This window comes from Podarcis gaigeae, assembly GCF_964106915.1.
Source record: "Podarcis gaigeae genome assembly, chromosome: 16".
NCBI lineage: Eukaryota > Metazoa > Chordata > Lepidosauria > Squamata > Lacertidae > Podarcis > Podarcis gaigeae.
In genome coordinates this window covers 8,499,653-8,523,845 of record NC_139693.1, presented here as the reverse complement: position 1 = coordinate 8,523,845, position 24,193 = coordinate 8,499,653, and the positions used below count along the sequence as shown (strand labels likewise).

Below are 24,193 nucleotides of genomic sequence, written 5' to 3'. Positions count from 1 at the left end.
CTTGCACCCGGAGGTGCATTCGAACTGCTAGGTTGGCAGGCGCTGGGACCGAGCAGCGGGAGCGCACCCCGCCGCAGGGATTCGAACCGCCAACCTTTCGATCGGCAAGTCCTAGGCGCTGAGGCTTTAACCCACAGCGCCACCTGCGTCCCAAAACTGGCATAAAAAGCCCCTAATTCTAGCCTCCCTAGGACAGCCAGGGAGCTTCCTCAAAATCTGTTCTCTCCGCTAGAGATCTTAGGCTGCTTGTGCCATCCCAGACAGGATCCCGGCTGGATCGTGTGCCCCCAGAAAAGGAGGAACAGCACCAAGATGGATTCTTGGACGCCCTGCTGTGTCTTTTGCCTGGCAGAGCAAATCCCCAGTCTTTGCTACATCTCGTCTGCGTGCATTTGCTTTGTAGGGTCTTTCTCTGACTTGGGCCTCCTAGAATTAGTTTCCTTGACATCGCTCGGTGACCCTGGATCAGACGTGTTGGTGATCACGGTCTCCCTGGCGGTGTCAGGGTTACCAGCGGCCGCTGGGTCCCCGTCGCCGGCGTCCTCTCGGGGTTCTTCCATTTGAACGCGCGACGATTCTGGGCTGCGGGTGGCGGGAGACTCGTCCGGACCAGAAAGGCTGCCCTTAGTCAAGATGTGTCGGGAAATCACTAAAGGAGATGGAAAAGTTGGTTAGGGGACCTGGGTGGCGCTGTGGTCTAAACCACTGAGCCTCTTGGGCTTGCCGATCGGAAGATTGGCGGTTCGAATCCCCCCAATGGGGTGAGCTCCCGTTGCTCTGTCCTAGCTCCTGCCAACCTAGCAATTCTAAAACATGCCAGTGCAAGTAGATAAATAGGTACCACTGTGGCGGGAAGGTAAACGGCATTTCTGTGCACTCTGGTTTCCGTCACAGTGTCCCGTTACACCAGAAGCGGTTTAGTCATGCTGGCCACATGACCCAGAAAGCTGTCTGTGGACAAACGCCGGCTCCCTCAGCCTGAAAGTGAGATGAGCGCCACAACCCCATAGTCGCCTTTGACTGGACTTAACCATCCTGTCCTTTACCTTTTTACCCTATCTCGTGGGTAGGCAAACTAAGGCCTTCTAAATCTGGCCCGCGGACGGTCCGGGAATCAGCATGTTTTTACATGAGTAGAATGTGTGCTTTTATTTAAAATGCATCTTTGGGTTATTTGTGGGGATAGGAATTTGTTCATTCCTCCCCCCCCCAAAAAAAATATAGTCCAACCCCCCACAAGGTCTGAGAGACAGTGGACCGGCCCCCTGCTGAAAAAGGTTGCTGACCCCTGACCTATCTTATCAGAGACACCACAGAATCATAGAATTGTAGAGTTGGAAGAGACCCTAAAGATCATCTCTGTCCTCTCTCTCTACACACACACACACACACACACACACACACACACACACACACACACGTGTTCTTCCTCTCTCTGACACCCCATCCCACTTTGCCCCCCCCCCAATGATTACCTCCAGACGGCTTGTAGTCAACCCGGCTAACCTGGGTCCCCCCAAAGAAGGAGCTGCAGCTGGGCAGGATGAGAAGTCCAAGGGAGAAGATGATGATCTGGAAGCAGGAGGAGAGAGGGTTGATTTAAGCGCTGAAGAAACCACATGGGTGTAAAAGCAGGGATACGTAGCCTTTGGCCTTCCAGGGTGTTATTGGACTACAGCTCCCATCATGCCTCACCACTGCCCATGCTGGGAGCTGTTGCTGCTGGGACATGGAGTGCATCTGGAGGGTAAACTGAGTGATAGTCGCCATCAAATTCATTTATATCGATTACTTGCTTCCCTCGCCAAAGTGACCCGAAGCGACTCTGAAATATACTCGGAGTCGAGAGTGGATTTCATGCTCTTTATTCAGCTTGTAGTGTTGAGGAGGAATGGAAGTTGCCCCAGAATGTCTGCTTTATATACATTATTTACACAATGGGCCCCATGTGATTGGCTAATTCTGAGATTCTCCTGTAGGCCAATCAGGCTGCGGATTCACTTCCACCTGGAGCTGGATTGGGTGGCTCCTGTGGACCAATCAGACTGCTGCACTCTGGATCCTATTGTTCTAGGACCAATCAGACGGCTGCATTCTGGATCCTATTATTCTAGGACCAATCAGACTGCTGCATTTTGGATCCTATTCAACTCAGTACATAACAGACTCCCAGACACAATACAAACACTAAAACCAATTTATAATGAAGAACCGTCCATACATGTAAATACAAGACAGGCCTTAGGGACCCTGTCCCATCAAAGCCACATTCAAACCAAACCATGCCTTTATAAAGCCACCTTGACCAGTCATGGCTTCCCCCAAAGGATTCTGGGAGCTGTCATTTCGTTAAGGGGGCTGAGAGCTGTTAAGGAGACACTCCATTCCCCTCCTAGAGCTACAATTCTCAGAGTTCCCTGGGAAGAAGAGGGGTTGGTTCCCACCCCCTTTTTAAACCACTCTAGGAATTCCCAGGGAGGGGGAACGCTGAAAAGGGCCTCCCACCCCTGTATTCTCTCTCCCCACCACCGAATTTTTGACACCCCCTCCAAGATTCATCACTCCACATCTGCACACCAACGGGAGTTCTCTTTTGAAAAATGATTTTGCCGGTGTTGAGTCTTATCGCCACTCATGACCACCCCCACTTTGCTCTCTCTCTCCCCCCCCCCCAATTTACCACGAGGCAAGTGCTGGTCTGGGCTGCCTTTGTGGAGGTCTGTTTAATGAGTCCTTGTAGCTTCTGAAGCTGACCCAGCAGGGACCTGTAAGAGGAAATATGTTTGAGTTTCCCATGTCCAGATCTGGAGCCAGAATGTTTGCCACATGCTGTGTGTGAAATCATTGCAGAATAGATAGGTCTATTGTCTATTGCTCACCTTGCCGACAAAGGTCCGTATAGTTCAAGCTATGGTTTTCCCAGTAGTGATGTATGGAAGTGAGAGCTGGACCATAAAGACTGATTGCCAAAGAATGGATGCTTTTGAATTACGGTGTTGCCATGCTGTTTTCCAGGATATTCCATTCCAGTCTGACTGCATCCCATCCCAGATTGCCATTCCCTCACCTGAACAATCAGAATTTTCTGTATCGTTGGCCTGTTCAGTCCTTATTGTGCTATAATAGTGGTGCTGGAGGAGACTCTTGACAGTCCCATGGACTGCAAGAAGATCAAACCTCTCCATTCTTAAGGAAATCAGCCCTGAGTGCTCACTGGAAGGACAGATCCTGAAGCTGAGGCTCCAATACTTTGGCCACCTCATGAGAGGAGAAGACTCCCTGGAAAAGACCCTGATGTTGGGAAAGATGGAGGGCAGAAGGAGAAGAGGAGGACAGAGGACGAGATGGTGGGACAGTGTTCTCGAAGCTACTAACATGAGTTTGACCAAACTGCGGGAGGAAGTGGAAGACAGGAGGGCCTGGCATGCTCTGGTCCATGGAGTCACGAAGAGTTGGAAACGACTAAACAACAACAACAACATTGTCTATTGCTGCTGGGTAAATGGAACCTTTCCATCTAGGGGCAGTCAACCCCTTTTTCCCCAGCAGCGTTTTTGCTATCCTTGAATTCTGACAATGCCCCTTTAAGGTTACCAGACCTCCGCGTTTCCCGGGGGACAGTCCCCGGATTTACAAATCAGTCCCCTGACAAAATCCATCTATTTAGTATGAAGTTGAAAAGCGTCCCCGGATTCATTGAAAAAAAATCTGGTAACCTTAACTTACTTGCCTGGAGGACAGAGCTGTGTGTGCCGGCGTGTATATCAACCAGCTGACTAACATTCACATTTCCTTGCCTACGTTTGCCTCTGGCACCCCAAAAACTGGCATGTGGCCCCTGGAAGGTTGTGCATACGGAAATGTGGCCCTTGGCTTGTGAAAAGCGTTCACAAACTCAGATATAAAATGCCAATTTGGTCGGCTATTGTTATGATGCTTTGCGCCTTTTATAAATGGAAATAATAATAATAATAATAATAATAATAATAATAATAATAATTTATTTATTTATACTCTCCCCGGCCAAAGCCGGGCTCAGAGCAGCTAACAACAGTAAAAATGGCACAATTTAAATAAAATCATTGTCAATTAATTAAAATATATTCTAAAATCAATTCAGAATCAAATTAATGGTAACCATTGGGCTAGAGTTCTATGAGGATTACAGAAGGAGAGAGCGGGTCAGACTGTGCCTTGGCCAAAGGCCTGGTGGAACAGCTCCATCTTGCAGGCCCTACAGAAAGATGTCAAGTCCCGCAGGGCCCTAGTCTCTTGTGACAGAGCGTTCCACCAAATCGGGGCCACAGCCGAAAAAGCCCTGGCTCTGCTTGAGGCCAGCCTAACCTCCCTGTAGGGACACGAGTGGTGCTGTGGGTTAAACCACAGAGCCTAGGACTTGCCGATCAGAAGGTCGGCGGTTTGAATCCCCGCGACGGGGTGAGCTCCCGTTGCTCAGTCCCTGCTCCTGCCCACCTAGCAGTTTGAAAGCACGTCAAAGTGCAAGTAGATAAATAGGTACCACTCTGGTGGGAAGGTAAATGGTGTTTCCGTGCGCTGCTCTGGTTTGCCAGAAGCGGCTTAGTCATGCTGGCCACATGACCCGGAAGCTGTATGCTGGCTCCCTCGGCCAATAAAGCGAGATGAGCGCCGCAACCCCAGAGTCGGTCACGACTGGACCTAATGGTCAGGGGTCCCTTTACCCTTTACCTTTAACCTCTCTGTGGCCTAGGATCTCCAAGATGTTTTTATTTTAAGTCCGTAAGGGCCTCTGTGGGACATACCAGGCGAGGTAGTCCCGTAAGTACGGAGGCCTAGGCCATATAGGGTTTTCAAGGTTAAAACCAGCACCTTAAACCTGATCCTGCACTCCACCGGGAGCCAGTGCAGCTGGCATAGCTCCGGGTGAATGTGATCCTGGTGTGATTTACTGGTCTTCTGGCAATTAAATTTCAAGTGAAGCTTTCCCAATGGACACTATCCTCTTGCCTGCTGGTAACAAAAGGAAGGACCTTGCTTTCAGCGGGGCAGTGGCAGACTTACATGTTGTGGGTCTCTAGTTCCTGCACTTTCTTCCTCAGTTCCTGGTTCTGCACAGAGCAAGCTGCCACCCTACCGAGGAAGGAACAAGAGGGAAAGCGGTTACATTTCCTCACCTGTACATTTGTATTTTATCATCTTTTTGTAAAAAACACACAACCAATCAGCCTGCACACACTGGGAAACTGTGCCACAGATTGCAAAGAGAGGTGAGTTGGTGACGCAACAGATGCTAGCCAATAGGCACCTTTCATGGTGGAGAAGATTCTCCCGACGCTGTTGAACTCCACCTTCCACAAGCCTCAGCAAAACATGGCCAATGGCCAGGGATAATGGGAGCTGGGGTCCAGCAATCTCTGCAGAACCACAAGTCCCATTACCCCTGACCTAGACGTATGTCCCAGCCTATCAGGGATCACATGTTAAATGCATTTGCAGAGATGTAAAGACGGGATGGAGAGGATGAAGGATTTGATGCCCTACCATGTCACCCAAAATTAGCTGCCTGAGGCCATGGCCTCACTCTGTCTCAGGGTAGGGCCGGCTGTCTTTATAGGCAGATATTCTGCTAGTATATGCCTTTTTGTTAACCTGGCTGGAAAACCGTACTGCAGTCTTTGGAGAACTGTGAATTCCGAAGGAAGGCTGTGTTCCGGTTCATACACGGTTTATTTGTTATTTTAAATATATATTTTTATTAAAGATTTCTTGGTTTACAAAAGTATGTGCAATGTCTCTTTTTCCAAGTTACATTTTCTACAGATCAGTTTCATTTGTTGAGACATTAGAGTTACATTAGGAAGAAAAGGGGGGAAGAGGTGGAGGGGGAATGGTGAGTGGGGGTGGTGTCAGGTGGCAATGTTTCTATTTTACTTAGTGTACGTGTGGGGTTTTGTGTCAGCATAGCTTGTGCGGGTTCTCTTTACTATTTACTTGTACAGTGGTACCTCGGGTTACATACGCTTCAGGTTACAGACTCCGCTAACCCAGAAATAGTGCTTCAGGTTAAGAACTTTGCTTCAGGATGAGAACAGAAATCGTGCAGTGGTGGCACGGCAGCAGCAGGAGGCCCCATTAGCTAAAGTGGTGCTTCAGGTTAAGAACAGTTTCAGGTTAAGAACGGACCTCTGGAACGAATTAAATACTTAACCCGAGGTACCAATGTATTCCTTTGGTGGTGAGTGAGGTTGGGTTTGGCCCAGAACAGGGGTCAGCAAACTTTTTTAGCAGGGGGCCGGTCCACTGTCCCTCAGACCTTGGGGGGGGGGCGCAAAATATATTTTGGAAAAAATATATATGAATGAATACCTATGCCCCACAAATAACCCAGAGATGCTTTTTAAATAAAAGCGCACAGTGTACTCATGTAAAAACACGCTGATTCCTGGATCGCCCGCAGGCCAGATTTAGAAGGTGATTGGGCAGGATCCAGCCCCCGGGCCTTAGTTTGCCTACCCATGGCCTCGGTTGTGGTTGGCTGTCTTTGACTAGCTGTGGTAAATTTTGTTTTGATGTGTGAGTGGGGTCTGTGCGTGTTTTTGGATCAGGTTAGCCAGATTGATTCGTATGCTGTTGGCGGGTTCTTGTTGTTGTCTTCTTGGGCTGTGTATGTGATAAAGGGGAACCATACCAGGGTGAAGGCGTCTTCCTCTATTTGTCCCCGTGTCAGTTTCAGTTTGTTGGTTAGTTTTTCTAATAAGGCTATCTCCCATACTATTTGATAGGTAAAGGTAAAGGGATCCCTGACCATTAGGTCCAGTCGTGGCCGACTCTGGGGTTGCGGCGCTCATCTCGCTTTATTGGCCGAAGGAGCCGGCGTACAGCTTCTGGATCATGTGGCCAGCATGACTAAGCCGCTTTTGGTGAACCAGAGCAGCGCACGGAAACGCCGTTTACTTTCCCGCCGGAGTGGTACCTATTTATCTACTTGCACTTTGACGTGCTTTCAAACTGCTAGGTTGGCAGGAGCAGGGACCGAGCAACGGGAGCTCACCCTGTCGCAGGGATTTGAACCGCCAACCTTCTGATCGGCAAGTTCTAGGCTCTGTGGTTTAACCCACAGCGCCACCTGTGTCCCTTATATTATTTGATACCATTGGTCTATGCTTACTCCTGACAGGTCTCTCCAGTGCCTGGCTATGATGCTTCTGGCTGCTGAGAGAGTAGGTGGGTTATGAGCTCTTTGTGTTGTGAGTTGGCATTATTGTCTTGGAAGATGTTTAGTAGGGCCAGTTCTGGGGTCGGTTCATGCATTGTTAAGTGCAAATTAGGTATAAAAGGTAAAGGGACCCCTGACCATTAGGTCCAGTCGTGACCGACTCTGGGGTTGCGGCGCTCATCTCGCTTTATTGGCCGAGGGAGCCGGCGTTTGTCCGCAGACAGCTTCCGGGTCATGTGGCCAGCATGACTAAGCCGCTTCTGGCAAACCAGAGCAGCTCACAGGAATGCCGTTTACCTTCCCGCTGGAGCGGTACCTATTTATCTACAGTGGTGCCCCGCAAGACGAATGCCTCGCTAAACGAAAAACCCGCAAGATGAAAGGGTTTTCCGATTTTTTAGCGGCTTCGCAAGACGAACTTCCCTATGGGCTTGCTTCGCAAGACGAAAGCCCATAGGGAAATCTCCGGGGACAGCGGGGAAGCACAGCGCGCCTTCTCCTCTGTTCCCGGACCTGTCCTAAGGCTTGTGGTGGGAGGTCCGGGAACAGAGGACAAGGCGCGAAGGGCTTCTCCTCTGTTCCCGGGGCTTGCGGTGGGAGGAGGGTTTTTCCTCCCCACCGCCAACATTCAGAACAGCATTCTGAATGTTGGCGGTGGGGAGGAAGCCCTCCTCCCACCGCAAGCCTTCAGGACAGGTCCGGGAACAGAGGGGAAGGTCCTGCAGGGCTCCCCAAGCTGCGAATGTCTGCCCCGCGTGAGGGGCGCTCTGCTTAAGAGCGCCCCTCGCGCGGGGCAGCAGGCTGCTATCCGCAGCTTGGAGAGCCCTCTGGACCTCTTCTGAAGGCGGGCGGGGGGCAAAAGTCTTTGCTCCCCCCCGCCTGCCTTCAAAAGCCGTCCGGGAGCATTTTAAAATCGCCCTGGGACAGCGGATGAATTCTCCGCTGTCCCGGGGCGATTTAAAAGCCCCCGGGAAGGCAGGCAGGGTGGACAAAGACTTTCGCCCCCCCGCCGGCCTTCAGAAGAGGTCGGGGGACAGACTGTCCCCGGACCTGGTCTGAAGGCGGTTTCCATAGGAACGCATTGATTGATTTTCAATGCATTCCTATGGGAAACCGTGCTTCGTAAGACGAAAAACTCGCAAGACGAAAAGACTTGCGGAACGAATTAATTTCGTCTTGCGAGGCACCACTGTACTTGCACTTTGAGGTGCTTTTGAACTGCTAGATTGGCAGGAACAGGGACCGAACAACGGGAGCTCAACCCGTCGCCGGGATTCGAACCGCCGACCTTCTGATCGGCAAGTCCTAGGCTCTGTGGTTTAACCCACAGCGCCACCCGCGTCCCATACCAAATTAGGTATGTCCACCTTTAAATTCACACTGGCTTGAATTTCTACCCTGGGCCTTGTGGCTGGGAATACAGGAAGGGGAATCTGGGATGCAAAATGGACTGGGGTCCCCACGCCACAGACCCCACTCTCACCGGCTCTCCAGCCCATCAATATATTCTTTTTTGCGACGTCGGCTGTCCTGCGCCGACTGCTTGTTCCGGATTTTCCTCCGCACCTTCTTCAGGATCCGTTCCTCAGCCTGTTGAAGAAGTTGAGGGGCGAGAGAACCTTTTAGGTGCACACAGATCTTTGGGGCGAGCTTGAAGCTCACAGAATATAGTTCAGAAATCCCCAAACTATTTGCTGAGGAGAATATGCTTTGGAATTATATACCCAATACGTACAACCTAACGAAGGGACAATATGAATGGTCTCTCTGCGCCTATACTATGGCCAAAAAGACAGGTATTGATGGAGAAATAAAACTGCAGTTCCCTTCAACGATTGGATAGAAGGTATGTAAAAACTCACAGCACATGAACATATTGCACATAGTATACACATAGACTTGTCACGAACAAATTTAATGATATTTGGAATCCATTTCTATAAACATTGTATTAAGGTTGGATCTATACACAGGAAAACCGCCCACTATAAATACCGTAAGTCAGAAATTAGATGTTATAACGAAAGTAAAAAAATGCTATGGAAAATTGCAATTTTTTTACTCTCCAGCGCCATCTGGTGTTGCATTTTTATAATGCGTTCAAAATGCTGTTTTTTGACTAATGTAGCTGAGTCCTAGGTTAAATGTAGGTTAACTAGAATAACAAACATTTAATATCGATGGTTCTGTTTTTGTTTTGTATGGGTGTTATTTCTCTTTCCCTTTTCCTTTACCCTCCCCTTTTCACGTCTTATTTTGCACTTACAATTGTATACACATTACTTTTTATCTTTCAATAATCTATCTACATGTCCACAAACTACACCTGAAAGTCACTGCTGGGTGAACATGAGTGGGGTGACTGGGTGAGCCAGGGTGTCGTAGCAGTTAGCATGTCTGACTTGGACCTGGGAAAGTCCAGGGTTCAAATCCCACTTGGCCATGAAGTTGGCTTGGGCCTAGTTACTGCCCCTTGGCCTAACCTACCTCTCAGGGTTGTTGTGGAAATATAATGAGGAGGGGGGAGAACCAGGTACAGAGCTCCTTGAAGGGAAAAGGTGGGACATAAATGCTATAAGTACAGTGGTACCTCAGGTTACATATGCTTCAGGTTACATGCGCTTCAGGTTACAGACTCTGCTAACCCAGAAATAGTGCTTCCGGTTAAGAACTTTGCTTCAGGATGAGAACAGAAATCGTGCTCCGGTGGTGCGGCGGCAGCAGGAGGCCCCATTAGCTAAAGTGGTGCTTCAGGTTACGGACCTCTGGAACAAATTAAGTACTTAACCCGAGGTACCACTGTAAATAGATTTTGGGGTATAGCTTTGCCTGATTCCTAGTGCGCCTCTGAGATCAGTTTTTGTGGTTTTCGCGCTTTCCGAACATAATTCAAAGTGTTGGTGTTGACCTTTAAAGCCCTAAACGGCCTTGGCCCAGTATACCTGGAGGAGCGTCTCCACCCCCATCATTCTGCCCGGACACCGAGGTCCAGCATCGAGGGCCTTCTGGGAGTTCCCTCCCTGTGAGAAGCAAAGCTACAGGGAACCAGGCAGAGGGCCTTCTCGGTAGTGGCACCCGCCCTGTGGAACGCCCTCCAATCAGATGTCAAAGAGATAAACAACTACCTGACATTTAGAATACATCTGAAGGCAGCCCTGTTCAGGGAAGTTTTTAATGTGTGACATTTTAATCTTTGTTGGAAGCCGCCCAGAGTGGCTGGGGAAACCCAGCCAGATGGGCGGGGTACAAATAATAAATTATGATTACTACTATTACTATTTAGACACTTTGGGGAGAACTCGACAGGGAGGAGGATGGGGACAAGACTTGCATTGCTTGGCTCCGCCTCTCATTTATTCTAGCCCCGCCTCCTGATAGTCTCCATGCCTTCCACTCCCCAGTCCCAATGGGCCACAGTCAGGGCTGGATATAGGTTTGATGAGGCCCTAAGCTACTGAAGGTAATGGGGCCCTATATATGTCCAGCTGTCCTTTGTCAACAACAAATTGTCACTGTTTTTTGTGTTGAATATATGCTATATGGTAATTTATGGACCTAATAGGTATCTAAAGCCATTTGCACATAACAAAATATGTATTTTGTCAAACTAATTGTTGAACTGACATACAATTAAGAAGAAGTACTGTATATTAATAGTGAAATACAATTAAGAAGAAGTATATTAATAGTGAAATAATTACCAGTGATATTTTAGGAAGCAGGCTAGGGGCCCGTTATTTCCATCATGGGAGCCTACCCAACACAAAACACCGTTGCTGTATGTAGGTTTTATTTTATTTGTTTTTTATCTTTTATTTTGGAAATGCATATCCAGGTTTTTCCCCCCTTTGAATTTTTTTGGGGGCCCCCAAGAGAGCAGGGCCCTAAGCTATAGCTTGTTTAGCTTATATGTAAATCCGCCACTGGGACATGGGTGGCGCTGTGGGTTAAACCACAGAGCCTAGGACTTGCTGATCAGAAGGTTGGCGGTTTGAATCCCCGTGACAGGGTGAGCTCCCATTGCTCGGTCCCTGCTCCTGCCAATCTAGCAGTTCGAAAGCACCTCAAAGTGCAAGTAGATAAATAGGTACCACTCCGGCAGGAAGGTAAACGGCGTTTCCGTGCGCTGCTCTGGTTTGTCAGAAGCAGCTTAGTCATGCTGGCCACATGACCCGGAAGCTGAACGCTGGCTCCCTCGGCCTATAGAGCGAGATGAGCGCCGCAACCCCAGAGTCGGCCATGACTGGACCTAATGGTCAGGGGTCCCTTTACCTTTAAATCCGCCACTGGCGACCGTGCCTGGTGGCTAAAGAAATCTTAATGTAGCATTAAAAAGAGAAAAAAGCCACATGCACATATTTTTTAAAAAATTAAGAAATAACCCAAGGAAAGCTATCAAACTGGATGAAATCCCTGCTAATCTCGACTGGTCTCCGTTCCTTCTGGGATGGGAGAAGTGTCTCTGCTGGCTTCTGCAGCCACGTACCTTGGTGAGGGGGAGGTCGGAGCACAGCAAGACCCCTTCCTTGCTCAGAAGCTGCTTCTCCTCCTCCGTCAAGTAGAGGCCCTGGAGTTTTAGTGGCTCAAAAGGATCCTGCCCCACCACAGAGGAAGAGTGCGTTAGCTGCCTTGTGGCGTTTGCCCTCCTAGGTGTGTGACATCATACTGGGTCATAAGGAAAGGGTTAACTAAGGGTAAAATGACTAACCAATAGGAACCCAAGGGGAGGAGTTAGAGTTAGAGTTGTAACTTAAGAAGTCAGTCTGGAGTTAGAGAAAACAGAGGTAGGATAAGTCTGTGGGTTGGGCTAGTGTGATGTGAGAGAATCTGTTAAGAGGAGTCAGTTAAACAGTTGCAATAATCAGTCAGAAGGTACAGTGGTGCCTCGCAAGACGAAATTAATTCGTTCTGCGAGTTGTTTCGTCTTGCGATTTTTTCGTCTTGCGGAGTGCGGATTCCCTGGGTATTAACGGTTTTAAGAAAAAGGAAACAAACTCGCAAGACATTTTCGCCTTGCGAAGCAAGCCCATAGGGAAAATCGTCTTGCGAAGCAACTCAAAAAACGAAAAACCCTTTCGTCTTGCGCGTTTTTGTCTTACGAGGCATTCGTCTTGCGAGGTACCACTGTATTAGGAAGGTGTAGGCCGGTAAAGAAACTAAGGTTAAGAAACTGACAAGAAAAATTATCTGAAACCATAAACTTGTTAATGCTTATAAAATAAACTTGTTTATTTGGTTTGATGTTAACAACTGTCTGGACTCCGTGTGTACCCGAGAGAAACGGGTTGGTGGCAGCGGGGAAGAGAGCACAGTGGTGGCACAGGGATCAAGAGACCGTCAAACGTCCGGGGGACCCTGTGTGATCGCCACAACACCCCTTTGCAAATCACCCTCTCTCGGGGAGATAGTTCTTTTGGGACCTGCTTCACTTCACAAATGGGGTCCTATTGCATCATCAGCCAGGATTCTCATCTGCTGTCTGGATTGGCCGGAAAAGAGGGCCTCTAAGCATGTGCAAGGGACGCAGGTGGCGCTGATCGAAAGGTTGGCAGTTCGAATCCCCGCGATGGGGTGAGCTCCCGTTGCTCGGTCCCTGCGCCTGCCAACCTAGCAGTTCGAAAGGACGCCAGTGCAAGTAGATAAATAGGTACCACTCCAGCAGGAAGGTAAACGGTGTTTCTGTGCGCTGCTCTGGTTTCACCAAATGACCCGGAAAAACTGTCTGTGGACAAACGCCGGCTCCCTCAGCCCATAAAGCGAGATGAGTGCCACAACCCCAGAGTTGTTCATGACTGGACTTAACTGTCAGGGGTCCCTTTACCTTTACCTTTTTTAAGGATGTGCAGAATGCGCCATGATGGCATTTTGGGTGTCAATGTGGAAATACCACAGGACTAATCACAGGCCTTCCATGATTTTGGAGTCATGAGTAGGGGTCAGGCTCCAGTCTGCCATCTCTGATAAACTGGTGGTGGTGGTTAGAGGGAGGTAGCGGACTATGCACTAGCGCCCCCCTGTGGCAAGAGGGAGGAGCCAACCAGCCAAATACGGAAGCCGAATAAGAGCTGTGAGCCACGGCGGGTCATGTAACACTCCCCGAGCTCTACAAAAGCTTCTAGTATGCTCATGGCTCTCAACAATGCTTGTGCTGTCAAGACGTCCACTCTTGTCCCTTGATATGACATCATCTGTGTGCGACAGCTGGGATTTTGCAGAGTCTAGCAGTGAGTCTGCAGAGTTGCCAGCTAAGGAGCCGGGACAGATATCTGACTCCGAGTTTGATGTTGGAGATCTAAGGTTCATTAAGCCTGAGGCTGGCAGGTGAAGGCCCTCTGGACCCCACATCCCACAGCCCCAAGGCCCGTGAGGCCAGAGCCAGGACGCTTGCAGACAGCTCCTAGGCCCTGAGGAACTGTCTGCCTCCCAACCAACCTCATAGGTCTGGGTGAGAGTCCAGAAGACTGGTCTGGAGGAATATGGCAGTTCTCACAAAGGGAGAGAGGTAAAAGATAAAGGGACCCTGACTGTTAGGTCCAGTCGCAGACGACTCTGGCGTTGCGGCGCTCATCACGCTTTACTGGTCGAGGGAGCCGGAGTACAGCTTCCGGGTCATGTGGCCAGCAGGACTAAGCCGCTTCTGGCGAACCAGAGCAGCGCACGAAAACGCTGTTTACCTTCCCGCTGGATGCCACAGAGGCTCAAAAGGCCTCAGGCCACCTCTTTCCTTTGCAAGAGCCAAGTGGCTCACTTGGAGCTGTCTGTGGTGCTGAAAGCCATGTGAGTACAGCCTAGGAGAGGTGGATGGCAGGCAGTGGCTCAAAAGGCCTCTGTTTACTTCTAGCCTTTGTCGGAGCAAAGTACAGTGGTACTCGGGTTACATACGCTTCAAGTTACAGACTCCGCTAACCCAGAAATAGTACCTCGGGTTAAGAACTTTGCTTAAGGATGAGAACAGAAATCGTGCTCTGGCGGCGCGGCGGCAGCAGGAGGCCCCATGAGCTAAAGTGGTGCTTCAGGTTAAGAACAGTTTCAGGTTAAGTACGGACCTCCGGAACGAATTAAGTACTTAACCTGAGGTACCACTGTATGTCTATTGGAGCTGTCTGTGGTGCTGAAACACCTAATCTGCCTTGTTTCACATGCTCCTCTGGAAGACCAGGCCAAACCAGGGCTCCATGTAAAGCTGTATCATCCCACGTTAAACAGTCATGGTTCCCCCAAAGAATATCGGGAAGTGTAGATTGTTAAGGGGGATAAGAGTTATTAGGAGACTCCTATTCCCCTCAGTGTGGGGACACGGGTGGCGCTGTGGTTTAAACCACAGAGCCTAGGGCTTGCTGATCAGAAGGTTGGCGGTTCGAATCCCCGCGACGGGGTGAGCTCCCATTGCTCGGTCCCTGCTCCTGCCAACCTAGCAGTTTGATAGCACATCAAAGTGCAACTAGATAAATAGGTACCGCTCTGGCAGGAAGGTAAATGGCGTTTCCGTGCACTGCTCTGGTTCACCAGAAGTGGCTTAGTCATGCTGGCCACATGACCCGGAAGCTCCCTCGGCCAGTAAAGCGAGATGAGCGCCGCAACCCCAGAGTTGGCCACGACTGGACCTAATGGTCAGGGGTCCCTTTACCTTTACTATTCCCCTCAGTGTGGTTTAACAGTCAGGGAATTGTTGCTGTGTGGGGAGCCTCTTGAGAACTCTCAGTACCCTTAACAAACTACTTTCTTTGGGGGAAAGCACGACTGTTTAAAGTGGGATGAAGAAGCTTTGCATGCATAGTGCAAATTAGGCCCTGGAGAAGACACCCCAGAAGATCAGTTCCATTATTACTTACCTGGGGCCCAGGAATGTCTTCCACGTTGGATCTGGTCACATTCTCCAAGAGCCCGAGTGACACTTCGCTCATAACACAGGCCTCAGGGAGTATTGCTGGAGGAGTCCAGTTCTCTGGTGGGGAGGAACGAAAGAGTCATGGGGCCAGTCAGAAAGGGGGCAAGTTTGGAAAACAGACTTAGTCTAAATACCTCTAACGCTTTGCCCCAAGGTAAAGGTGGGACTTGCATCAACCTGCATAACTGTCACTGTTACAAGTTCAGCCCGGACACTGAGATCCAGCGCCGAGGGCCTTCTGGCGGTTCCCCCATTGCGAGAAGTAAGCTTACAGGGAACCAGACAGAGGGCCTTCTCGGTAGTGGCGCCCACCCTGCGGAACGCCCTCCCTTCAGATGTGAAGGAAATGAGCAGCTATCCTATCTTTAAAAGACATCTGAAGGTCAGCCCTGTTGCTGACCCCTGGCCTAAACTACCCCACAGCGTTGCTGTGGGCATTAAGTTTAGGGAAGCTTTTAATGTTTAGGGAAGCTTTTAATGTTTGATGTATCACAGTATTTTAATATTTTTTGGAAGCTGCCCAGAGTGGCTGGGGAAGCCCAGCCAGATGGGCGGGGTATAAATAAATAAATTATTATCATTATTATTTATTAAATGAGGAGGGGAGCCAATGAAGCCATCTTGAGTTCCTTGCGGGAAAGGGCGGGAGACGAATGCAACGCAATGCAGTAAAATAAAGAATCCTGCACACTTACCTAAGGGGTTGGAGAAGACAGGATCAGGCCCGGTCGCCTCCTCCACCATACCCATGTCACAAATAACTTCATAGATGATGGTGGCCGATATGTCCGGGGGCCCACGTTCACTCTGCACAGGGGGGTCCGCGTGGGGATTGTCTGAGATTCCACTGTCACTCTCTGGCGAGGCGACAGGGCTCCTCGATTCGTAGATGTCGTTTGGGTTAATCAGGAATTGCAAGAGATCTTCTGTGTCGCTGTTACTCGGACGACCCTGGAGCAGGAATGCGGTTGGGTTGCTAGTACAGTGGTACCTTGGGTTAAGAACTTAATTCGTTCCGGAGGTCTGTTCTTAACCTGGAACTGTTCTTAACCTGAAGCGCCACTTTAGCTAATGGGGCCTCCCGCTGCCACCGCGCCGCCGGAGCACGATTTCTGTTCTCATCCTGAAGCAAAGTTCTTAACCCAAGGTACTATTTCTGGGTTAGCGGAGTCTGTAACCTGAAGCGTATGTAACCTGAGGTACCACTGTACTTGCTTTGGAGTGCTTGTGTGTATCTGTTCCCCTTGGGGTGTCAGGAGGGATATTTACAAGAAATTTCAACCAGGGGTGGTTAGCTCTATCATTCCCCCTCTCCCCCGCCACACCCGAGAAAGCTCAGTCGGTTGAACACGAGACTCTTAATCTCAGGTTCGTGGGTTCGAGCCCCACGTTGGGCAAAGGATTCCTGGATTGCAGGGGGTTGACAACCCTTGCTGTCCCTTCCAACATTGTCACTTCCAATTCTATGATTCCCATCGGCCAACTCCTGACAGATGAGTGAGGCCGCTCGTCCGCCTGTCCGTCATCTGACCTGTCCATCACTTGACAGAGGCACAGCTCTGAAGCTGGAACACAAACAGAGCCTGTTGGATCAGGCCCGTCGAGTCCAGCATCCTGTTCTCCCAGTGGCCAACCCAATGGGAAACCACAAATCAGGATTCGAACCCAAGATCCCTGCGGCTTCCAGCAACTGGTATACAGAAGCACTGTGGCTGGTCGCCATCAGTAGCCCTATCTTCCATGAAGGTTAGAATTTTGCTATTTTTTAATTATTATTTTTTTATTTATACTTTTCAAGTTTATACATCTCACTAATTTTTCAATCATTTCGACATTTCAAAACTTGACTTCCTTCCCCCTCTTTCTGCAGTCCCCTTCAGTTTATTACATCTTCTGCATATCCAAAGTAACTTAAATTTGATCATTTATTCATCTTCTTTAAATATATACTCTTATGAAACTGCAGGTTTATTACAGTAATCCCGCCAATGTTTTTAACCTGTTTACAATTTATCTGTAACTTGGTTACGGATTTCCATTCTGTAACCATTTCCATTCGTGTGTGTGTGTGTGTGTGTGTATATATATATATATATATATGTGTGTGTGTGTGTGTGTGTATATATATATATATATATATATATATATATATATATATGAATGGAAATGGTTTCTTGAATAGTTACAGATAAATTGTAAACAGGTAAAAACATTGGTGGGATTATTGTAATAATAATAATATTAATAATATTGTAATAATTATATTGTAATAATTATTGTGTGTGTGTATATATATATATATATATATATATATATATATAGTTATATTGATTTCTTATTCTTCCAGTAAGTTTCACCATTTCTGCATATTCCATAAGTTTTGGTATCCGTTCTTCCTCTGCTGGGACTTCTGCTTCTTCCCATTTTTGGAAAATGGCTGTGAAGGTTAGAATTATAGCACTGTATAGCTGGCAGTGACTCCCACCCCAGGGGTACCCCAAAGGCCATCTAGTCCAGCCCCCTGAAATACAGGGGTTTCCCTGTGCCCTTTACAAACAGACAAATAAAACATTTTTATCCATGCAGTTTGTCCTGACTCACCAGCACTTCGCCGGTTGCCCAGGCCTCGTAAACCTTTTCTGACACTCGTCCATAGGCGTGGTCTTGAAGCGGGAAGCTGGGTTTGGACATTGGTGCAGAAAAGGCACCGTTGGGCACCAATCCTTCCTGCCCCTCGAAGAGGAGGGCATCTGGGAGAGTAGGGGTGCTGGATTCCATGGCCTGAGATGAGCAGACAGCATGTTAGCGGCTGAGAAACCTGCAAAGTCCCTGGTTCAAATCATAGCTGTCAACTTACAGATTTGAAAATAAGGGACCAGTAGCCAAAATAAGGGATTTTAGTCAACCAGCTGAAGTGCGAAGTTAAAAGGGACCAGATAATTTGGGAGAGTAGCGCCGGTTTTTAGCCCTTCGTTTCCAGAGGTTGCTGCTTAAAGACACCAGCTGATGAAACACTGCAATTAAATAACTACAAGCAGCAACTACTTTTTGCGCAAAACAAAGTCAGTCCAAGCTACAAAGATGCTGCTGCAGTTCTGTATCTTTTCTCTCGTGCTCCATCTGCAGCTCTCAGTTTCATCAGACAGGGCGGGAGGGGGAAATAGCTGCTTCCTTTGAAACCCCGGAAATTTAAGGGACATCATCAATAAGGGATAGCAGCGGGACACGGCGCAGGGATAAGGGAGTTTCCCGCCAAATAAGGGACAGTTGACAGCTATGGTTCAAATCTTGACCTCCTTTGGTAGCCTTAGGAAGCTACCCTCTTTAGGCCTCAGGGTTTCCATCTGCAATATGGAGAGATTGGGTGATAATGCCCTACCTTTTGGGGGGGGGGTAGAGATTGTGTATAAAAACAGATAAAACAGTTATAGCAACAGATGAAAATTATCATTATTATTATGCTACATGACTGCACCGCCCTTCATCCAAAGGTCACGGGGTGGTTAACAATGTAAAAAGGCACTATGAAGAACTGGCAAAACTGACATATAAGCTACAGGACAAGGATAACTATGACTTTAAAGATGAATGGGAACCCTTTACAAAGTATTTGAAGACATAACAAAGCGAACTGGACTCCTTGGCTGGTTTTGAATAAACATTCACAAACTTTTTGTTGATAATTATTACTTAAATAGTTTGAGGATCTATACAACTGTGTAACATGCAGAAAACAGCATTTTTAGAGAAATCAAAGACTGGAACTGAGGGAAGTCGGGGGGTGAGTGGGATTTGTTTGGGAGGGTGGGGGAGGGAGGAAAAATGGGGGGAAATAAGGATGACATGTTTCTGGATAATATGTTTTGTTTTAATTTTGAATAAAAAAGTAATTAAAAAAAAACCAATGTAAAAAGGCAAAAATGCACCTCCACAAAAACAACCACCTCCCCACAGTTTAAAAGGCAAGCAAAACAATGAAACAGGGACGTAGAATGAGTGCAGTTGCACAAAGGCAAGTAAAAAACCATTAGCATTATCTGATTATTGAGTATAGTTCCAAATTTGCCAGGTTTGTGATGAAGATTGGCCTGCACATTGTACAGTATATGTCATAAAGGAATGCTAACTCATATAAAAACTGTCTGGAGGTTCTATTCAAAATCTCAAATTACGCTTAATTTCCCCCGTTATAGCTATATTTCAGAGTGAGTGGTCTACCTTACAAGGTTGCTAGTAAGGGTTACCGACTGATTTATTTGAGCACCCTAAGACTGAAACCCTACCTAAGAGATGTAAAGTTGCAATCTTATACCCATTTTCCTGCAAGCGAGTTCCATAGTGTTGCCCATATGACCTCTTTTTCCAGGACATGTGTTCTTTTTCATGGATAAAATGTAAAATGAGAGTCGTCAGAGCGATCCAAGCAGAAGTCGGCAAATGTGTTCTCTCTTTTTTGCCCTTCAAAATATGGGAAGCCTAGACTTTATCTGAAGGAGAAGGGACACAGCTTGGGAGAGATTCTGGATCCATCGCTGCATACCCTCTGAAGCCAAAATCCAGGACATCATCATCTTCCTTGTTATCGCAAGAACATGGTGGCCATTTTGGTTGCCATGATTTCGCACTGCGGTTCTTCCCCCGCCAAAAAAAGCATTTGGGGGGCATGGCACCCCAAAACATGTGTTTTGGGGTGAAGATCGCAGCCCTGATTTTGGGGGTGGGTGGGAATTGTGCCTCAAAATCGAATGAAAACATGGCAACCAAAATGACCGCCGTTCTCTTGGGTTAAAAAATAAGATTTCCTGGCCTGGTTTTTCTGGGACACTTGGGAGGTAATTTCACTGTTGCTGAAGGCTCAAGTGGTTTTGATGGCATGAAGTGTTTTCCATCAGGGACACCCCAACGTAGGGTTGCCATATGTCCGAAATTTCCTGGCCACACACAAATACTGCAGCCAGAAGCAGTGTCCAGGAAAAACCCATACAGTGGTACCTCGGGTTAAGAACTTAATTCGTTCTGGAGGTCTGTTCTTAACCTGAAACTGTTCTTAACCTGAAGCACCACTTTAGCTAATGAGGCCTCCTGCTGCTGCCAGAGCATGATTTCTGTTCTCATCCTGAAGCAAAGTTCTTCACCCAAGGTAATATTTCTGGGTTAGCGGAGTCTGTAACCTGAAGCGTATGTAACCCGAGGTACCACTGTATTGGCACAGTGTTGTCATTGCCAATTTACAACTTTTGTGTGCGGATTTTCACTTTTTGAAATATGGCAACCCTCAACTTCTGAAATCCCCCTCTCCCCCCCAAAAATGATATAACAAACGTAACATAAAGGAAAATTAATGTAGACCGACTAAGAACTGTAAATAAAATGAAGCAAAAGACCAAGCATGAGATAGAAGAAGCATTACTATACAGAGTTGTATAATAAATAAAAATTAAAAAAAAACAGTAGGTGGAGGAGGCAGGGGCAATTCATCCTCGTTTTCTCCCCATTTTCTTGCTGAGAACACTGAGGCTAAGGGGGAGGAAGCTGACAACCAGAGCCACCCTCTGAACTGGTTGTTTCAGTCAGAGAGCGGGGGGGGCACTGAAGTCGGTGGGTCACTGTCTGCCCTGACAGCTTGCACAGCCATGAGCCATAAGCCTACAAAAAGTTCGCTTAACCATTGGTTTGTTCGCCTTGAAAAGCACGACTGCCCGGTGGATTTTTCTGAAGTGGGTTAGCCTGTGCTGAAATTGAAGCTGCGTTATCAGTTGGTCTCCCGCTCGGGATTCCTTTCCACCCCCCATCTCTTACCTTGCTCAAATATTACCTGCCCGCTTCAAATATCTCTCTGTGTCCCCCGCTGCCTGTCAGCGACCTGCAGACTTGTAGCCAGCCTGCCTCAAGCAAGGTAGCATTTCTTCCGCCTTCTTCTTCTTCTTCCGTACAGGATCCTGGCATCCTGGAACAGCTTTGCCGAGGCCCACCCCCAGGCCTTAAACCAATTAAAAGGGGTCAGGTACACACATTCACCTGTTCAGGCAGAGCTCAATTGGAGGAGGAGAACTCTTCACCGTGTGACCCTGAGTGTGCGCCATTTAAAAGAACAGAAAACACAGCGAAATCTTAATCACATTTATTCAGGTTGTGCTCATTTAAAGCACTCCTCGCAACAATACAGTGGTACCTCGGGTTACATACGCTTCAGGTTACATACGCTTCAGGTTACCTCGGGTTAAGAACAGAAATCATGCAGTAGTGGCAGCAGGAGGCCCCATTAGCTAAAGTGGTGCTTCAGGTTAAGAACAGTTTCAGGTTAAGAACGGACCTCTGTTCTTAAGTACTTAACCTGAGGTACCACTGTACTGGGAACTGTAGCATGCTAAGGGTGCTGGGAATTGCAGTTCTGTGAGGGATTAACGACAGAAGCCGTGTGCTTTAAATGGAATTAAAGTGATAAATCCCCTTGAATTTGGTAGTGTTTGCTTCTGAGTAAATAAGGTTGCCAGAAATCGGGGGCTGGAACACACTCATTTCTATTCAGGGCAGACATATTGAAAGCAATGGACCTAAGTTAGGCTGGCCAGGAGCCACATAATACAGTGGTACCTCAGGTTACATACACTTCAGGTTACATACGCTTCAGGTTACACACTCCACTAACCCAGAAATAGTGCTTCAGGTTAAGAACTTTGCTTCAGGATAAGAACAGAAATCGGGCTCCGGCGGCGCAGCAGTAGCAGGAGGCCCCATTAGCTAAAGTGGTGCTTCAGGTTAAGAACAGTTTCAGGTTAAGAACGGACCTCTGGAACGAATTAAGTACTTAACCTGAGGTACCACTGTATCCCTTTCTGCACTGCTAAGAAATCAACATTTTAGTGTGGCAACACCAGCACTTTGAAACTCCCTGCATGTTATTATTTATTCATTTACCGCCCGTTAGCCGTAGATCTCAGGATCACAACATGAAATCGCAATATAAAAAACAGGAAATGCGTAACAAAAATAAGAACAAAGCTGAACAGATAATCCCAGCTCCCACAACATGTTGAAAAGGGCATAAGATTTCAATCAGCCAAAGGCCTGGTTGAAGAGAAACATTTTTGCCTGGCACCTAGAGGTGTATTATGAAGCTGCCAGGCAAACCTTCCTGGGGAGAGCATTTGGCAAACATGGAGCCACTGCAGAAAAGGCCCCGATATCATGTTGCCACCCTATGGTCCTCTTGTGGAGGAAGCACATGAAGAAGGGCCTCGGAGGATAATCTCAAGATCCGGGTCAGTTCATATGGAGAGAGTTGGTCCTTGAGGCATTGTGGTCCTGAGCCCTCTATAGGTCTAAAGCATCACTTTGAACTGAGCCCGAAAACTAATTGGCAGCCAGTGTGGTCAATAGGAAGGCACTTTCTTCACTGTGCGCTTTTTGGTGCCTGCTAAAAACAATTTTGTTTAGACAAGCCTACCCAGATGTGCTAAAAGGTCTGCCTCGGATTCGTATCAAGACCATTCTGTCATTTTTGAGACTGCATCCCAGTACAGCTTTCGCGACTCTTTTGTTGACTATGAGGGCCACTCCATTTATTTTACAAGATATGCTGCTGGAGGAGACCCTTGAGAGTCCCATGGACTGCAAGAAAATCAAACCCATCCATTCTTAAGGAAATCAGCCCTGAGTGCTCACTGCAAGGACAGATCCTGAAGCTGAGGCTCCAAGACTTTGGCCACCTCATGAGAAGAGAAGACTCCCTGGAAAAGACCCTGATGTTGGGAAAGATGGAGGGCACAAGGAGAAGGGGACGACAGAGGACGAGATGGTTGGACAGTGTTCTCGAAGCTACCAGCATGAGTTTGAGCAAACTGCGGGAGGCAGTGGAAGACAGGAGTGCCTGGCATGCTCTGGTCCATGGGGTCATGAAGAGTTGGACACGACTAAACGACTAAACAACAACCCAGATATGTTAAAAGAAAATGGGAGAAGGGAGAAAATGATATCAAACAGGATTAAGCCGCTTCCGCTGTTCTTGGCATGCATGTGATAGAATTCAAAATGAAGCAATAAACAGCTGGATTGCCATGATTTCAGTAAACGGGAAAGAAAATGAGCACATAGACAACACATTGCAGTCAGTTGTAATTGCAAATATCCCAAGCTTGGGCAGATGGCTGTCGAGAGCGTTTCAGTGGGTCTGCGCTTGAGTGCGGTTTAACAATCAATTCCTCTTCCCAGGGGATCTGGGAACTGTAGCTCTGATTGGGGAAGAGGGGGCTTCCTAACAACTCTCATCTTAACAAACTACAGTTCCCATTATTCTCTGGAGAAAGTCATGGCTGTTTAAAGTGGTATGGTGCAGATGGGGCCTTGGTTGGAAAGCTACCACTCCTACTTTACGCCAGCTTTTGCCAACATTTGCTCTCCAGATGTTTTGAACTACAACTCCCATCAGCCCAAAACATCTGGAGGGCCCCAGGTCGATGAAGCCTGTTTTATTTGTCTTACAACAAAAAGGATAAAACCTGCTTAACCTCACACTACCAAATCAATCACATCTGCCCAATTATTTTACCTTAATCTTAAAGTGCAAAGCACCTTAAAGTGGAAATATAAAATAGATACCTCAATTATTGTCTACACTGACTGGCAGCCTTTCCTTAAAAAGAAATTGTAAGATTCTAGTCCTTATGGGACTGAGAAAAAGGATGATAAGAAACTGCCTTAGTATGACAATTGGTCTATATAGCTGATGTATTGCCTATGGGGACGGGGACACACACACACACACACACACACACACACACACACACACACACACACACGTGTGCTAGTCCTGCACTGAGTAGACCCATTCAGCCTAAGTCAGTCGTGTACATTAGCTTCAATGGCTTTACTCTGAGGAGGAGCACTGGATATAACTATATTATCTATATCTATGTCTCTATCTATATCTATATATCTATGTATATTACTTTATGTGAGTGTAAAGCAAAACAAAACCAAGCCTTGTTGCAGAGGCCCGGGAGAGGGAGAAATTAAAAAACCAACGCTTGCCTCCTTCTCATTGGCTCAAATCATACGGCTCTGCCCGCCTTCCTCAAGCTCCCGTTGGTTGAGACCTACAGGACCTACAG

The 24,193-nt window shown here is 47.7% G+C and overlaps 1 protein-coding gene across 3 annotated transcripts; it reads right to left on the bottom strand.

Annotated features, from left to right (window-relative positions):
• Positions 1–156: 156 nt before the first annotated feature.
• CREB3L4 (cAMP responsive element binding protein 3 like 4) lies at positions 157–24,177 on the bottom strand. 3 transcript variants are annotated; one of them, XM_083715900.1, is made up of 10 exons: positions 24,114–24,177; positions 17,685–17,864; positions 15,779–16,034; positions 15,028–15,140; positions 11,682–11,789; positions 8,679–8,785; positions 5,041–5,109; positions 2,681–2,765; positions 1,476–1,572; positions 157–649 (listed from the first exon to the last, which is right to left on the bottom strand). In XM_083715900.1, the coding sequence occupies exons 2-10, from the start codon at positions 17,859–17,861 to the stop codon at positions 372–374; spliced, it is 1,290 nt and encodes a 429-aa protein (XP_083572026.1). In that variant the 5' UTR covers positions 17,862–17,864; positions 24,114–24,177; the 3' UTR covers positions 157–371. The 3 variants fall into 3 exon arrangements, with proteins under 3 accessions (XP_083572026.1, XP_083572024.1, XP_083572025.1); XM_083715898.1 differs by lacking the exon at positions 24,114–24,177 and adding an exon at positions 20,883–21,278; XM_083715899.1 differs by lacking the exon at positions 24,114–24,177 and adding an exon at positions 20,899–21,226.
• Positions 24,178–24,193: the final 16 nt, after the last annotated feature.